This window comes from Ceratosolen solmsi, unplaced genomic scaffold, assembly GCF_000503995.2.
Source record: "Ceratosolen solmsi marchali unplaced genomic scaffold, CerSol_1.0 scaffold10, whole genome shotgun sequence".
Taxonomy (NCBI): Eukaryota; Metazoa; Arthropoda; class Insecta; order Hymenoptera; family Agaonidae; genus Ceratosolen; species Ceratosolen solmsi.
The window spans coordinates 108,430-123,082 of record NW_011948412.1 but is presented as its reverse complement, the minus strand read 5'-3'; the positions used below and the strand labels follow the sequence as shown (position 1 = coordinate 123,082).

Here is a 14,653-nt window from a genome sequence, read left to right as displayed (position 1 = left end):
ATCAGTGATCGGGTAGCGTAAACGAGGCTCAGTACGTAAAACGGATAGGTTTATTGGCAACTGAGTTTAAAAAAAAGCAGATCCAAGCGCGTGAACTTATAAAGAAAGGTGTGCGCGATAGCTGGAGGGGCAGGGCAGATCGAACGCTGCTCTTCTGAGCGGTTCTCCTTGGCTCTTGTCGATCTCTCCATTCTTTTCCTTTAAGCTCGTCGCCACCCCACCCTTCAAGGCAGCACCTCATTGTCGGCAAGGCCCGTGCAGAGGAGTAAGCCGCCCGAGGGTCCTCCCATGACCCCAGTGTGCGCCTCCTGGGAATTCGTGCGGCTACTCTGACTGCACCCGCAACGTCCGGATCCTGCTCCCCGCGCCACGACGTCCGCCAGCTTAATTGGCTGTCGTCGACGCTGCGCCCCCTGTTCGTGGGAAAGGGTGGGAGTCCCGATGAATTACGAGATTGCGCGCATGCGCGTGGGAGTAGGTGCAACGCGCGTCGCCGGAGGCTCGGACTCATCTAATGGCAGGTCGAGGGTCACGTAGGCAGCAGCGCCTCAGCCCGGGGTGCGAGAGCAGGAGTGCTGAGATCCCTCCGGGGGCGCCGTGGGAACGAGCCCCACCCTTTCATTACGCGGTGCGAGGCGCATAGCATCACGAGCGAGGGTCCACCCTCGACCTACTATTCATACTTTTCCAGCAGTATCAATTATTTTTATTTATCTTACTGTGCGTCCACACTTTTTTCTCCATTTATTGTTTGCAATTGCTTATGTTTATAGTTAAAATTTGCAATACTAATTGATTTTTCGGCCTTCTTTTGGATTTGACATTGACACAAAGTGCTCTTCAAACAAGCAATCATGATGTCCTTAAATGCGGTAGTTCCATCATTCCAAGCTAATTAAACGCCAAATTTGGTATATTAAGTAACATATTTTCTGTTAAATGACCCTTACAAATAATTGGTAAAACACACAGTAGTAATCATCAATTTTATGTAATTATTGCAGCTATTTGTACTTAACATTGAAGATTATTCAGGATGCAAATAAATAATTTCATTTTATTTACACCCATGGATTAAAAATAAACAATATAAACAATAACCGTATAAACAGTAACAATATAAACAGTCATTCGACTGATTACTATGTAACGTTTTATATATATTATATAACTATATTATATTATATAACCTTTCTTTATATTCTGAATAATTATAATTAATATATAAATAAAAAGTTTTGTTTGATAGAAACATTAGTCACATCATCTAAAATAATATCTAAATCAAATCTATAAAATCTCAGCGCTTGGAATATTATTCGATTATCATGCTTCCCCTTTTTCATCAACCAGAGAAACTAATTTTGCATAGATAAACAATCTATATACTTCATTATGTGAGACTATTTTACTACGGTTAGAGATATTAAAATTTAATTTTATAGCACTAAATACATTACATATACAATATTTTCTATATATTGCAAAATATTACACTAGCATTTATTCATATATTACATTATCATTTTTATTTATAAAATTATTATTTGATATTAGATAATATTGAGATTACAATTTTAAAAAATTTCATTACAACTGGTTTTACAATCCCACAACATTGATCATTACTCAGATGTAATGATTCTTTATGAGATTTCAGTGGAACTGTGTAGTATCAACAACTTAACTGACAATCACTATTTTAACTGCCGTAAAGTATTAGCCAATAATATCAAAACGTCAAAGTCCATGAAATCCACTCGTAACATAAAATATTTCAAGTTCTATTTTATTTATTGTTAATCTTAAACCTTGCATCTGTTTAAACTTTCAAACTTTACATGTAACAATACGATATTGAATAATGAAAAATGCAATAGTTGAAATTTTCTCTACAATTTATTAAAAATATTTATGGAAAGAAAAAGGCAGAACTCGTTATTTACTCCAATGAATCCCAAAATTCTTTATGATTCTAATTTTGTTTTTAACAATAACATAAATTATACTTAAACTTCATATCTACATTAACTGAACCGATTAAATTTATTCAGTTCAAACAATAATATTTAAAGTAATTTACACAGTTATGTTTTAAATTATAACTATCCAAAAAATGAAAAGAGAAATACTATAAAGTATAAAACTTTGGGAACATTTTTTTAATTATAAAGAAATATAAGGATATAATGACTTCTTTTATATATAATTAATATTAATTATAATTTGTGATTGCAAATTCCTTTAATTCTTAAAAATAATTTATATATAAAAAAACATATTAACAATAAATAAAAATAATTCATTTTCTAAAATTTAATTGGTAATGTTTAAAAGATATAAAGGTTTTTTGATTCTATATTAAATTAACATATGTTAGTTATTTGTTAAGTCATCGATAATTAATATTATTCTCTGGTTTGATGATTATGCAATGCTGACAATTAACGAAAAAACATAAAAAAATATTTAATCTAATATTTGATTATGAATTACAACATCTATATCATAAGTAAAATATAATGAATATTATATTTAAAAATTTTCATCTTGAAACATTATAAAAATATAAATGAAATTTCTGCAAATATCTTAAATTATAATAAGGTAAATTTTAAATTGTTGTTTTCTATATTATATAAATGGAAGTTATTAATACATTAATTCATACTATTTTTAATGAAAAATATTCGGTATAAAATGCATTAAATATAAAAATGGATTAAAAATAGAAATAAATAATAATAATTAAATAATAGTCAACATTTTTAACGAAACAGATGTGTAACGATTTAATTTCACTGATTTATCTATTATTTTAAAAATGACATAAATTTAAAAGTTTTAATGATAGTAGACGCAGTTATTACTCTTTTATTATATAATTATATTAATATGAATGTCATGAAACCTTTCTTGTTTTGTTCAAATAAACTATAGTGTACTCTATGTATAAATTATACTCCTAATGACAGTATTCAGTTTTATATTAAAAATAAATTATATTTCATTTAAAAAAATAAATGGTAAGGTAATTATTTTGAGAAAAATTATTTAACTATCTATTACTTATATATATTGCTATCTCAAAACGAAACTATCTATGCTATTAATTATAGGAATTTATTTTATCTATGGTAAATAAAATTAATTATGTATAGAATCATCTAAATATACAAAATTCGTACAACATAAGAAAAAAGAACAATAAGATATTAATTACGTAAATCATCGTGTGTCTTACTCTAAAACAAATCAAACGTGAAATTAACTTGAAAAAAGCAGTACCACATGAAGAAAAAGTAGTGCAATTTATCGCTATTACCCATAATATTATAAATTATATATTATAAATTATATCTTATAAATTGTCAGTATTAATCAATGATATATACAGTTGATGGGCAGCAGCATAATTACCTATTAATCCTATGAAAATATAATTACCTATTAAATAAAAAATTGATTAAATTATGGGTGATACCATATATCTAAGTACGTATGCTTATAATAATTTAAATTAATTCATTTATATTTTAATTGTAAAACAGAAATTATTATATAAACGATTATAAAATAATTATATAAATGATTAGGCAAACAATTTAAATTTACGATAATATTCTTTATTCGAAATATAAACCTACAAATCTTTGCAAGCACAACATGCAAACGCAATACTTATCGATAACGATGAAATAATAATAATGAGGACTATCATTCAACAAATAGAAAAGAAAATATAGATGTCAATGGAGTTGAAAACACCGAACTGGCAAAAAGTCAATTAGGTTTGAAGAAAAAAGAAAAGCCGAAGTCATTGAAATGAAACCCACAAATATTTCTTATCACGCGTGATTATATCAACAGCTATTATTTTGCTATTATATTTGTTCATGTGATATAAGGACATGACTTGCACAAGCGTCATGAGAATATAAACGCTTGTACTCCAGCTAAGTGGGAACTCCAACAAACGGATCCATTGTCACAAGGTGGCAGCACGTATTGGATTAACAAAATCTAATATCAGAAACAGAAAGAAGCGACATCGCTATGTAACTCCGGATAGTCAAAGTTGAAAGTTCTCGGTCGGTACTTCAGGCAACTTCTATCGACGATGGACTCCCCTGCTAACCTGTCCGCGACTTTCATGGCGTGAGAAACCACAAGTCCTAGAAAAAGTTTTTCTTTAACTAATAACAAACCCCTTGCTATTTACGCAAGAACTAATTGAATTACTAATTGAAAAACTAATTGATCAGAAAAAACCGTCGAGCATTCTAATTAATGATCGCGAACTCTAAACTCACTGGCAATTTACTATTGCACATACCCATTTCGCAAATAAGATTTCATTCCCTGAAAGTATATACATATTAATGTGCCTATAGGCATATATAAGCATGAATTAAGGATGTACGCATCGGTCTACAGCTACGGCAATCAGCACCCACTTATAATAGATAGAACTCAAACTATGCTCTCTATAGTAAATTGCTTACATTTATAATACTTGGCAGCTACTCATAAGATGATAAACATTGTAATATTTGTTTTGATGATATCATGAGTAAATATCTTATGAACATACTGACATGTGTATTCTTGCATATTTGCCTGAATTTGAATAAACAATTTACTATTTAGTGTTTTGAATATTATAAATGAATGAAAACTTACGACTCTTGATATTTTAAAAATTTTCTGCTCGAATTACTTTGAGTGCAAAAAGATGAATATTATGTATTACTTTTGATCGAAAAATTGAATAGCAAGCGACTTTATTTTTTATTTTTTGAGATAAGTCGTACATTTAATTATCAATTTCTCATAAATCAAACTATTATTATGAATTCAAAGTTCTCATATTAACTAAAAAAATCTATTTTCATAATATACTGTTTTCCATAACATTACGAATATTAAATATAAATATAATGGAAATAAAACAGTAATTAATGAAAATAATTACGAAAATATTAATAAATCGATAATAAATAACGATACTTAATTAAATGACTATTGATTTGAAAATGTATTATTTCAACCAACACTAATTATATTTATTAATTTATAAACAAAGTAATTTAACAAAAAATATTATTAAATTTTACTTTAATACAAAAGCTCTTTTAATTTTGTATTTATACTCTATTAATTTCAAATTTTTTATTGTTACATTCAAAGCTATAAATTACAATTTTAATTATTTAATATATTACATCAAAGAATATGTAAATAACTGTAGCAAAATTAAATATTTAAATATATTTATGGTTTTTTGTATATATTTACATTCTTAATAATAATCAATTATACATAATTTACTATTAGCTAATTTCTTAATAAAAACGAATGCGTATGCATTCTTAAATCGACTCAACTCGTCATCTAATGCTAAAAGATCGGTTATATGAGAAAGGTCCTCGGAATCGTAAGATACATTCATTTCTTAGCGGACGTAAAGGTAACGCCGGTGAGAAAGTTGAGCATCATTACAGTTAATTAGGCTAGAGTATCTAAGCGAGGTCTCTACGATTGCATGATAAGTGATTAAAGTTAATAAAAGGTACGTGCTTCAGTAATAAGGTGCGTTTTCTTGAACAGGAGACCAAGCATCAAAAATGCAACGCGAGAATGTACTCGCGCGCGCGCGCGTATGTGTGTGTATTGATAATAGGTTATATACGATTCAATGTAAAGACTCCGTAAAAAAAGGCAACTCTAAAAATGGAGGAATCGCGAGTCGTTCTACACAACGTCGTCCTGATCGCTGGAACCGTCTAACTCTCCTCCGCGTAAACGTCGAAGTAAACCTCATGCCTTAATGAACGGGTACATATATATGTACCAGAAGCATACATCAATTGCTTCTTTTACGAGACTTCCCATCCTCACACGCACTCACAAGCTGAAATTCGAGAGAGTGATATCTTTTTCTATACAGTTCACTATATAAGCACAGGAAGTAAAGGCAGAAAAAGGAACAGACGGTTTAATCAGATACACCAAGCAATTCTCTGTTTCTTGCTTCTTCTTTTTTTGCTTTTTTTTCCTTTTTCTTTTATTTCGGCCTCTGAAATACTGCCCCTTCACCACAATTTTCTCTCTCTCTCTCTCTCTCTCTCTCTCACTCCTTCTCTCTTCTTTTTCTTTGATTTCTATGTACAAGAAGAGGTGTGAATCTGTAATGCAACGTGTGAATTTAAAAAACGGATGTTTTTTGTAAATATAAATTTTTACTCCAAATAACATGTCACTAATATTATGCATCATCAATGTTTCTGGATTATGTAATTAAAATACATTATTAAACTTTAATAAATATAACCTATGTCCTTGTATTATTTCATATTGATATAGTTTTATGAACCACTTATGAATACTTAATATTATTATCTTTTACATTTTTTTGATTCCAAAACTAATTTATTATGTAAATAACATAAATCTAATAACTCGATATAATTTGGAATTTGAAATACAATTAATTAAAAACAAAACATTTTGTAACAATTACTATATCTCATGTTTGTAAAGGTCATTTTTAATTTGTTGATATTTAAATATATGTGTGAATAATATTTGAATACAAATTATTATAGTATATCACTGAATATATATCAAATATAGTTAAAATTTTAAATAATTAACTAATATTCTATTCTTTCTAACAAAATTTAAGTTATTAGGCACTAATAAAATATTAACAAAACACGAGTCTATTGCATAGTTATACCAGAATCTAAATTCTAGTAAATTAAATACAATTTACTTCCCATGAAAAAAATTATTTTCTTTATAACATGTAATATGAATTTTTATTACTTAAAAATTATAATAATATTGTTAATAAAAAAAAGAAACATTATATTATGATCACTCATTTTATATGTTAATAATTAATGTAACTTAACTTCTTTACATCTTATTTTACTGTTTGTTGTTTTTTTCAATAAACACTTGTTTAATTTTTTAGATTTAAATTATTTATTATATTTTTTCGTCTATTTGTTCTATCACTTTTCATTTTAATAAAATCGCTGAGTTTAAATAGAAAAATGTTTATTTCAAATATTAAAATAAAATTTTATGTTATAAGAATACAATTCTTTTCTTTTTCATTAAATAACTAAATGCACTAAAATAACATTTAATTATATATTTAAAAATATCTCTAATTTTTATCTTTTAAATAAAAGTCATTTAAAATTACTAGAGATATTTGTAATTAAATTATAATTATATAACTGTTGTTCACAATATTACAACATAAATATTAAATTATTACATATTATTATTATGTATTAAATACAGATCGTAATCTAATAAAAAAAATTTCAATCGATCATCTCAATTAATCATATTTACTATGCTCTTATTTGCTAAATAATATTACATACTTTAGTTTACTGTCACAATCCCAACTGAAGAAAATACAGTTTATTCAAATTATTAAAACTTCTTTGACGTATATAGTTTACAGTTGCTAAACGGTATTCGAAGAGGAACTATTAAAATATGCTGTCATTTGGAGGAATGGAGGAATCTATTATAGAAAGTATTAGTAAATTTTCAGATTCGGTATTTCAGATAGTAAAGTCAGACTCGGAAACGTAGTTGATTCAATCGTTTAAAAATATTCAATATTGAGCAAAATTGCAATTTAAGAATTTCAGAAGTAGGCTCTTTACCACAATACTGATATAAATATGTGAGCCTTGTACCATAAAATGCTTTTGGTGTTATAAATTTGTTTAAGTACAGCACATAGTTTACAATTTTACATTGAGAAGTGTTCAAGTCAGATTAAAATTCAAAATTACGATGAATGTTAAATTAAAGAATATTCTGAAATAAAAATAATAATAACAATAAAAACAATCAATACCGTTATATGTATTGTTACTAAATTAGATGTTTGTTTATATACTTTTTAATTGTTTTTTAATGTAAATCTCAAATAAACCTTAGTTAAAATTAAAATATACTAAATTACATTATATCATATTATTACAACAAAATGTTTGTTATGATAATTAAGTTTTATGTTTTTATTATTATTATAAAAGAATAATTAATTTTATAATGAAATTTTAATTATTATTATTTTAATTTTAATTATACACATTATTTTTGTACTTCAGAATAATATAACTTTACATGTTTATTAAATTTAAATTAATAACGTTGTTGAAAAATTGAAAAATTGAAAAATTGAAAAAAGATATTTCCTTCTATGATATTACCGTACTCTGGGTACTATATATATATATATATTTTACATTATATATACATATATACATTTATATATATATATATATATATATATATATATATATATATATTGTGCGTTATTTATGCATTACTAATGTTGTAAAATCAGTTAAATGTTTGGAATTATTAATATACTATAGAACGTTAGAAAATTTGGATACTCTTTTAAATGAATATTATTGATTAATATTCTTTATTTATTTATATAATACCAATAATATCTTTATGTAATTATGTTAAATTTGAACATTAAAATTAAGCGTCCATAGACGGTACATAAAATTCTTTTAAGAAACTTCAAATTACAGAACTGTTATTGCTAAGTAAAGGAACAATATTAATATCGGTCATCAAGCAAAGGAATCTTATTTAGGTTGCTCCAGATATATATGTCATCGAGGTTTGCAAATAAACGTGATATTTTCTGGATATTTCTGATAATTACAGTCACTATTACACGAAAATAAAAACGTTTTGATACAAATTATGGAATTAAAAAAATTAAAAAGAGATCGATATTGAGGTAACAAAAGTTTCCTTTGCGACAGTCATAATTTTATAAACACTCGTTAATTTAATAAATTTCAAAATGTAACTAGTTTTTAGTCGTCAGTTTTAGATAATAATTTAATTAAATAATCTGAAATCATAAACAATTTATAATTTTAAGTTCTGTTGAAATTTGTAGAAGTTACAAATTGGTATTTTAAAATAACATCTTTAATGATCAATATAATTTTCCTTTTGCGATGAATATGACTTTTATAAAAATTTTAATTTATATTGAAAGAATTATTCAATTTTTAACTAAATATATAAACAATAAATTCATAGACGTTAAATAAATGTTGATGTTTATATAAATGTGAATTATTAATTATATATAATATTTTAATATATATGTAGTTAATAAATATAACCATCACAAATTAATAATATATTTCATGAACTCAATTTTATAAAGATTATACTTTAGAAAATTCAATAAGTTAAGAAATAAAAGACATAGTTACACATAATCATAATAAAATACAATGTTGCCAATTCTAGTACTAGTAAAAAATACTAGTAATTTTTAAAAAAAATTCATATTTAATAATTTATTTATTTAATTATTATAGTATTTTGTAATTTTCTTAATTTAAAACATCTTATAAATACTAAAAATTAAATTTTTATTTTGAAATTTTATGATGAATTTTATATTTTAGATATAAAAAAAATACTTTAGATATGAAAATAAAATTAAGATATAAAAAAACCAAATGTAAAAAGAAAATTTTCAAAGTTTTTATTCTTAAATCATTCATAATAAAAACCTAGAAAATAAGTAACAAATAATTGCTTTTATAAAGTTATTATTAATTATTTTATACTTATTATCTCTTTTGTTAGTATTGATTTTTTATAATTATTTATAATTTATTTTTCAAATAAAACTATACATGATTAAAATGAGCAAACTTTAAAATTTACAATATAAATTTTTTATATGAAAATCAATAGTTTAAAAAAAATTATTTATTTATACAACGATTAATAAATGTATTAAAAAATTATTCAATTAATGTAAGAATATTAATAAAAATTAGATATTGAGATAAGATTTAATTTTATACATATGTTATCAAAGTAAAATATGATTCTTTTGAGCTGTGCTTCTTATATTTTTTATTGTATATATTCTATTTTTTTATACTTCTTATATATTTTAATATATAATATATATAATATATATAATATATTATATTTAATATATATAATATATTATATTTAATATATATAATATATAATCTTTAATACTTCTTATATATTGTACTTTTATATTGTTGTAACACTAAATTCAAAGAAAGAAAAAGCATTTTTGATTACATAAAATTTAATAAAAATATTATTTGAAAAAAAAATTTATAAAGTGTTTTCTACGTATTTATCAAAATTTTTTATATTATACACAAATAAAACGATTGTGTTTTTGACAACTTGATCTATTTGTATTCATGTATTTTAAAAATTATTTTGATGATCGACCATAAAAATTCTATAAATAATGTATACTAAAGTTATACTCTTATTTACAAATATAATACAAATCATTACTTTTGAATATAATAAAGATAAATATAAATAAACTTTAATTGATATTCATTACTTTTCAAATTAAACTACTGAAATACCTGATTATATGCAAGTTTTATATTTATTAATTACTCAATACGTTACTCATAAATAATATATCATAGAGTCTTTTATTCATGATGATTACAATCATTATCATATTTCATCATTATGATCACCATCGTTAGTAAAGTAGTATTAAAAACAGATAGTGATCGTATCTTTAAAATATTTGCTATTTGATCTTTGCTTTTTAGGTATTACTCTAGATAATACTATTTATTGTGTCATCTACAATACAATAATGTATAATTATATAATAATAGAAGTACTAGATTCACACAAAATTGAAAATCAGTAAAGGAGTATTATATAACTATTGGAAACGTATTATATTGTATTAAAATTTTAAAAGGGTAAGAGAAAAAATAAACGTAGTTATATAGTATTATAGGTTTGATTAAATTATGTATTGTTATTTGGCTGCAGCCAAATTTTTTAATCATTATTATTAGATTCTTTTTCTAGCATCTGCAATTGAGAGCATGATTATACAAAATTTAACTAATTTCAATAATACTGTAAAATTAAAAATACTTGCTTTGAATTTACGTTATTAAATAAAGGGATTACTTAGAAATAGGGTACTGAAAACTAACTTGATCAAAAATACGGATTATATTATTTTATTTTAATGATATATACATTTAATTATTAGAGAAGCTCCATTCAAAAGCATAATCATTTGTTTAATTATAATTTAATAGTTTCAATACAATTATATTTTGATGTTGATTTTATGCATGTTTAGTTCACACCGTGCTTTTTAATTTTTAGTCTAATGTATGTTAGAATTCTTTCATAATTGTATAAATGAAATTGAATAAAATTAATAATTTTATATTAAATTTATATCGTACATAATTCTACTATTGTATTTGTTTAACATAAAAACATTTTCCAATATTCCAAATAATTAATTTCATAGTGTCATATCCTATAAACAATAATATATATGTGATTATATAAGTAATAAAATATTATTTAAAAGAGAAAATATTTTTATATCTTCATTGTCATACTCAAATATACTTGAAAACAGTAGAATTGTAAAATAATAATACAAAAAATAAATACGTTGTTAGATGAACATCATATATGAACATACGGTATTTTAAGAAGATATAATAAAAGTTAAGTTTTCATTAATTTATAATATATATAACGAAACTCACTTATAAAATTATTTAAATGGATTGAATTTAAAAAAAAGAAAACATACGATTTTTGAAGCTACCAGCTATTGAAACAGTTTGGAACTGTTATAATTTTTTAAATTGTTGAACAATATATAGTTGTATTTGACATTACAACAATATCGATAATAAATGCAATAAAAATACGGAAAAAAGAATCCAAGAGTCCATTGTAATACAAATAGGTAAAAATATGAAAGCACAGTGAGTTCATCGCAGAGCTAAGGAAGGAGGGATGGGTATACAATCTGATAATAAAATTTTTTGTATAAAGGAGATGACCTAAGTGTATTTGTTCTCATTTTCATTAGCTTTTATTGTAGTATAGAGGACGAGATAATTAATTAAAGCTGGATGATGCTGACTATACCAGAAGGTTAACTGCCTGCTCATCATTAATATGTGTAGATTTAACGAAACACATCTAAGCCTCACAATAAAAATAAACAACTTCTTTATTTGTAATTGAAAAAACAATTTTTGAGGTCATTCAAAGATTTGCAATTTATTTTTTTTTTTTATCATTGCATTGCTGAAACATTTCGTCACTTTCAACAGTCTTCTTTCTTTACCTTAAATAAAAACATTGATCCAGCAATATTTAATTTAAATATTGGAATTCAATAAAAGTTTATAATAACATTAAAAATATCATTTTGAGCTTATGATTGCAATATTTAGAGAACGTAAATATGTACTCGAACTTATTGTATTTTTAATTGATTAGCAAGTATATTTAATCCCTAATTCATAATATATAACAATAAATCAATAATTCAAGTTCCAACGACTAGGACTGTAGACTTTTTACTTGCACGCCGCGTCATTTTTATTTGGTATGGGTAGACATATGTAAACATGCCCTCCCTTACGTACTTTTTAATTATAAGGTAACATGATTTTTACGATCCAACTTTTCTCAGGCGTACTTATACAATTGGCTCTAGAGAGGTACTTAATACTATAATCATTCTCAGTCGGATCATTCATCAGTCGGATTGACACTCACACTTCATACATTTCGTCTTTCTGTTAACTTTTGAGTACACAATAGTTCAAAATAAATGAAATTTTTATGTTTCAATTCACTTTTTTTCTAAAAAAGTATATTCAAAAGATTCAACATTCGATTTAATCCCAATGTGAAGACGCAGGCACACATATAGAGCTACGTTTATCCAATTATTTCAAAAAAAGTTAATGATAAATAATTGTATAATAATCAGTAAACCATATTTGAATAGATAATATAAATTGAAAAGACGTAAATGTAGGGTATTATAAAGATAACATGATAAGCAAAATAAAAAAAAACTCACTGGAAGAAATCGTATGCAAAAATGCATACAGTTGAGAGGGGGGAAAGATATCATTATTATCAAATGGTTACTTTTCATTACTTAAAGGGATAGTAATTTGACATTGAACCTCCAGGATTCGTGTGATAAACCTATAGTTGATTGTATACATATTTACATCGACACAACGCACAAATAAGATAAATATTTAAAAATGCATAATTCTCAGGTTCATTTTAGCGACGCATAATTTCCTCAATGGTGAAACCAAGTTTTGGTTGATGATGATGGATTGAGGATTGTCGCTGTTGTTGCTGTGACAATCGCATCTTTATTAGTTGGGCTGTCGTTTTATCCTGTTCAACAGCTTCTTGATGATAGCGATGCTCAGCTATGCGCAAGTCTTGGGGTACATCACTATGGCTCAGCAGATGAGTTTTTAAGTTGCTACGTTGATTGAAAGTGCGAGCACACACGGGACACTTATGCGGCGACTCTTCCATATGAAGGATCTTATGGACGGCGAGAGTGCGACTCTGGCAGAAGCCTTTGCCACATTCCCCGCACTTGAATGGCTTTTCTTTACTGTGGATATACCTAAGAAAAATTAATTGATAAATAATAGTTTTGTAAACAATCATGAAAAATAACAAATTTGTATAATTTAGTATTTAATATTAAAATTATTTATTGTTTATTAATTAATATTTACTTTATTTTGTCGTTGAATTCTGATCAAATAAATTTAAGTAAACAAAAGCACATACCGATGATCTCTGAGATGATCCTGCCTACGGAAGGCCTTGCCGCATATGTCGCATGAGTAGGGCCGTTCATCTGTATGCGTCCTCTCGTGAATAAGAAGGTTGTAACTCTTGGTAAACTGACGTTTACAGAACTTACAGATGAATTCCTTTTTAGGTCTCTGGCCGGGTAACCGGCGTGAGAGAAAGGAAGCTGCTGGTGATGACTGGACTGCCGTTAATGGATTTAAACCCATGTGAAGAGGTACACCTTGTTGGTGTTGGATAGGACTCACCGTTGGACAACAGCCACGCACTGCTAATAGAGCTGCGCCTCGGATCCAGTGATCAAGAAACGTAGCATGATACTGGTGATGCTGAGGATGCCAACGTATCTGATGCAGACTGCGTTGCTCATGACCAGAATTATGAGGTGGCGTATGTGGAGGTGTCAGGGGTTCCATCTTACTTAACTCTTATCTCTTTTCTATAGATTTCGTAAAGAACTATTATCTATCACTAACACTGACACGTTGAAATATGAACTTTTAAAAGTACAAAATGAAGAGAATCAATAACACTACGAAACTTTCTCTTCTACCTTTCAAAGAATACTGAGTGGGCTGGAAAGTAGAACTGACAGGCTCCGAGTTGCTGCCGTGTCGCCGCTGGTTGGAGCCCCTCCTCCCTTAGTAAGTGGTTGGTGCTTCAACCAGCCCAGTGGGGCGGAGCGTCGCCTAGTTGCTGGTCTGCAACCGTTGCTCACTGCGTTGCTGCTTCTTCGGAGATCTTTAGTGCTTGTTTTCTCCCCCTCTCTTCTCTTTCTCCAGCCCTTGCCGAACACCATTTAATGCAGGCTATGAAGTCAGTTTGATATGTCGTATAATCGTCATGGCTGCTTTCGTTTCTGTTCTGTGCCTTTCTTTAATTTACCTTACTTACTTATCGAACAACAACT

At 26.5% G+C, this 14,653-nt stretch overlaps 1 protein-coding gene across 1 annotated transcript; it reads right to left on the bottom strand.

Annotated features, from left to right (window-relative positions):
* Positions 1–13,182: 13,182 nt before the first annotated feature.
* odd (odd skipped) lies at positions 13,183–14,282 on the bottom strand. Its single transcript, XM_011498577.1, has 2 exons — positions 13,720–14,282; positions 13,183–13,549 (listed from the first exon to the last, which is right to left on the bottom strand). Exons 1-2 carry the CDS (start codon positions 14,157–14,159, stop codon positions 13,189–13,191), a joined length of 801 nt encoding a protein of 266 aa, XP_011496879.1. The 5' UTR covers positions 14,160–14,282; the 3' UTR covers positions 13,183–13,188.
* Positions 14,283–14,653: the final 371 nt, after the last annotated feature.